Source organism: Hevea brasiliensis, chromosome 1 (genome assembly GCF_030052815.1).
Source record: "Hevea brasiliensis isolate MT/VB/25A 57/8 chromosome 1, ASM3005281v1, whole genome shotgun sequence".
In the NCBI taxonomy this organism is placed as follows: domain Eukaryota; kingdom Viridiplantae; phylum Streptophyta; class Magnoliopsida; order Malpighiales; family Euphorbiaceae; genus Hevea; species Hevea brasiliensis.
Window position 1 is genome coordinate 126,008,122 of NC_079493.1, and position 4,723 is coordinate 126,012,844.

Below are 4,723 nucleotides of genomic sequence, written 5' to 3' on the forward strand. Positions count from 1 at the left end.
TTAAAGTACTCATAAATTCAGGAACTAAATGGTCTGTAACAATTGAAATGATGTAAAAAGGAAAAACAAAGAGAAAAAAAATTTTCTTCATAGATGCAGAGAGCAGTAAAAGCAGATTTCTATAGTTTTTCAGGCTCTGCAATAATTGCCTTTAATTCTTTGAGCTTAAGCCAATGCAGCTTCAATGAACTTTTAACAAAAATTACAAAACTACACAGGAAGCTTTCACATCAGTAAAACTTTTCAATTATTATTAAACTCAATTTAAAATTACAGAACAATTACACAACTATATAAAAATGCCCTCAAAACCAACACACAGCTAAAATCTAACTGACTTATGCATAGTCCATTTCACACTTATATTTGCTTTGAACAAAACTCTAGAAACCTCTCACAAGTCTAACAACATTTACATGATACCATGCCATAATTTTGTCCCATAAACCATTTAGGAAATTGAAGTATAAATGCCTCAATCTTCTGTTAAACATTAAAGGACCTACCACTGTCCAAAATCTCACTACAAATCCAGGCGCAATACTCACATAGAAATAGAACCAAGTGAATGGTTCAGACCCTTTGTCGTCTTCTCCTCTTTCTGTCGCAATGGGAGGCGTAGCATCATCAACACTACAATTTTTGGTGAGTGGAGGCCCACAAAGTTTATTGCCGCTGAAACTAGATGGATCAAAGCCTTGCAACTGAGTGCCTGAAGGAATTATTCCTGATAAATTGTTGTTAGAGAGGTTCAATTTGCTCAAAAATGTCAAGCTTGACATACTTTGGGGAATTTCTCCAAAAAGTTGATTCTGAGAAAAATCAAGAGATTCTAGAGCCCGCATATTTCCTATTTTCTCTGGAATACTTCCACTCAAAAGATTATGTGATAAATTCAATGACTGCAATGCTTCAAGTCCTGTTATTTCCTCAGGAATATCCCCCGATAATTTATTATTTGAGAGGTCCATACTCCGAAGGAAACCAAGAATGGTGCTATATTCAATCATTTTCCCCTTCATCATCACTGAGGAACTCTGAGATGATTGTAGTGAAGGACCATAAACATAGAAAACATTGCCTTCCATGGTTCCATAATTTTTTTCGACCATTGCACTGAAGTTACTGATACATGATGGTATGGTACCACTGAAGTTGTTATTAGCAAGATCCAATATTTGCAACGAAGTCATGCGGCAAAGCTCTTTGGGTATGTGACCATGAAATTTGTTCCCGCGAAGATTGAGAATATCCATCGATGATATTTCTTCCCCGGGAAATGAAATCCCCAGCCATGTTGGAATGTTTCCGCTCAATCCATTTTCACCCAAGTCAAGTACCCTTAATTGTTTGCAATGTTTAAGTGACAATGGTATTTTGCCGGAGAGATTATTGTTGCGAAGGTTTAAGAATGAAAGGTCACTCAAAGTTCCAATGGATCTAGGAATTTTTCCACCGAAATAGTTGTCATTTAATTCTATGACTGCTAAAGATTTCCAATTCATCCAACAATCAGGTATCTCTCCAGATAGAAGATTTTTTCCTAAGTTAAGAACTTCTGTAGTTAGATAATGATGAAAGCTCTTTTCAAAGTTCAGCCTATGAATCTTATTACATAGAAAGGTATATATTGACCCAGAGAATGAATTATTAGAAAGATCTATCCCACCAGGATTGGAAAAGACAGAAGGCAATGGACCCTCAAAATTATTTGAACTCAAGTCAATGGATGAGTAATCAGAATCATCAATGGATAAATATGGAATCTTTCCATGCATTTGGTTATTGGATAAATTAAATTCATAGAGCCTTGAAGACCACTCATGGAACCAAAGGGGCAGGGTACTTGAAATTTTTGAGTTTGACAAGTCCAGGTATTCTAAATACTTTAGCGAATGGAGCCATGTGGGAAACTGAGGCCCAACATCCCAAGATTGCAAAGCTATGTTCTCAACAAGTTGAAAGGGAGGAATCCAATCAGGATTGACTCTTAAAATCAATTGGTTATGAGAGCCATCAAAATTTCTCATATTTGTAAGGTTTGCAAAATGAATTTCAGAAACTTCACCCTCTAATGAATTATGAGAAATATCAACCTTCGCTAATTTTTCAAGGGCCCCAAAACCTATGGGGAGACTTCCATTCAATTTGTTATGAGAAAGGTCCAGAGATGTCAAGGAAGTCAGCTCACCCAAAGTGACTGGAATTGAGCCAGTAATCAAATTATTTGAAAGAATGAGGGAATTCAGATTCTTGAACTGTCCAAGAAGATTATTAAGATGACCTGATAACTGAGAATTAGATAGAGATAATGTCTCGATTCCATCCGAAACACATCCTGACAGAATTTCGAATACCTCATTTATCTCTTGGCTTAGATTGATGCTTGACAAAGAGAGTGACCTCAAATTGCAAAGATTTTTGAATGATGCTGGAATTCCTCCCCCAAGTTCATTGGATGACAAGTCAAGGATGCTAAGGGAAGTCAAGTTTCCAATGGCACTTGGAATTGCTCCGTGAAGGCCGTTGTATGACAAGTAAAGGCTTTCAAGGGAAGTCAATTTTCCAATAGCACTTGGAAATTCTCCTCCAACAAGGCTTTCTGACAAGTCAAGGCTGTTGAGGGAAGTGAAATTTCCTATGGCACTTGGAATTCTCCCTTGCAAAATATTAGAGGCAAGGCGGAGATGCTCAAGATGTGTAAAATCATGTGACCAAAAGGCCATGGAAGAATTGAAATAATTTCTAGATAAATCAAGTTCTCTAAGGAAAGTTATATTTTGAAGATGAACGGGGATTGATCCAGGAAAATAATTAGATGAAAGATCAAGAGAAGTCAAAGTTTTAATGCTAAAAATCCAACTAGGAATGGATGATTCATCAAACCTGTTTCCTGACAGATCAAGGATGGCAAGTGATGAAAAGTTGACTTTGGGAAGTGGAGGAACCTTGTTAAATAGTGAACATCCTGACAAGTGTAACTCTACCAGGGAGGGGAGTTTGTTCATCACATCCAACCAATCCAAGGCTTTACTAAGATTTACATAACTCAAGTCAAGGAATTCTAATGATGAGAGACTAGAGAGCCAGTGTAAACTCACTACATATTTCTCATAATCATAACTAGAGATAGTATCAGAGATAGTGAGATACTGTAAATTTGAAAGATTTCCGAGTTGATGAGGTATCAATCCTCCAAATCCTGCTCCGGAGAGGTTAAGGTATCTTAAACTACCCATAGAACCAAGGAATTTAGGAATTTGATTTCCTTCAAAATTATTGTTGCTTAAGTCTAGATACTCCAAATGCTTCAAGTTTAGTAAAGATTGACTAATCTTACCTCTGAATGTCGAACTCTCCCAATGATCATCATTGTAACCAGCGTGATTAGAGGCATAATACTCTTCCCGAGACAGGCTTCTAAGATGGAGCTCAATAACATGGCTGGTGAGATTATCACAGATGACTCTAGACCATCCACAGCAATTTGCATCACCACCCCAAGAAGAAAGCTGGTTAGAAGGATCTTTAAGGCCAAACTTCAACTGCAAAAGAGCTTCTCTCTCGCTTTCAATGCAGCCAGCACTCGAGCTTTCATGACAAAGGCCAAGACTAAAAATAGTTGTTGCGAAGAGAAACCAAGGGAAAGCAAGGGTAAAAGTAGTAGCAGTCATTGATGTTTTCATGGTCATTCACTAGTAGAGCTAATCTATGGAGGAATACACCAAAGAATCTCATAATGGATTACTATTTATAACGCTTTTCGTGCTTGATTATCAGAAACACGATGAGATGTAAATGGGAAGTTTCGTTTGATTTTGCTACGTATTTGTTGATTTGGTGAAGACTTTTCAAAAATTATTAAATGTATTACCTTTCATTATCGGGTCCACTAATTGACTTCAACTGAGCCCTTAATTATTAAATGTAATTAAATAATGATATATTTTTTTAGAATGCAATGCATAGGAAACATCCTTGATGGCCACTTGTAGAACTTTACGAGTTGATTTTCTTGACTTTAATTTAAGGATTTTTCTTGGCAGCAACATTGATGCTCCCATGGCAGAGGCGAACACTTATAATTGTTCCTGCGAAGGAAAGCCAAAGAAAAGGGATGGTAAGGTCTTTCCCATACGACAAAATAGAGGGAAATTTTTTGCTTTCATCCTGCTTATTATGAATCAAAATATAAATATATGAATTTAATATATGAGTTTCACTATATATCTCATATCTTGAATTCATAATAAATTAAATCTAAACAAGAATAACAATTAAATATTAAGTAGAAAAGCAATGGAAATGGCAGAGTTGAGTCTATACAACATATATATATATATATATATATATTTTTTTTTTCTTTTTTTTATGCTACTGGTAGTTTTTGTGATCTTGACCTTGATGACACGTAGACCTATAATAAGAAAGAAGAATGATGTGGATAACTTTTTGGTAGGCCATTGTGATACTCAAGTCAGAGATCTTAATTCTTCATAGAGAGATTAGAAAATTTTTTAGTAACAGAGAATTATAGAGATAGTAAACGTACATGTCTCTTCTCTTTTGGTTGGTATTTATAGGTTTTTTTGAAAAATAGTTATTGCTTTATTTACAGCGGTGATCTTGGCTAAATCTTCAAGGTGATTTTGGTTGGAAAAGGAAAGCAACAAAAATAGACATTTTATATACTGATATATTAGAACTGGTGGTCCTTGACACT

General features: G+C 35.7%; 1 protein-coding gene across 1 annotated transcript; it reads right to left on the minus strand.

Moving 5' to 3' along the window:
- Positions 1–223: 223 nt before the first annotated feature.
- Positions 224–3,775, minus strand: LOC110633142 (receptor-like protein EIX2). The gene has a single exon (XM_058152023.1). The coding sequence runs from the start codon at positions 3,690–3,692 to the stop codon at positions 384–386; it is 3,309 nt and encodes a 1,102-aa protein (XP_058008006.1). The 5' UTR covers positions 3,693–3,775; the 3' UTR covers positions 224–383.
- Positions 3,776–4,723: the final 948 nt, after the last annotated feature.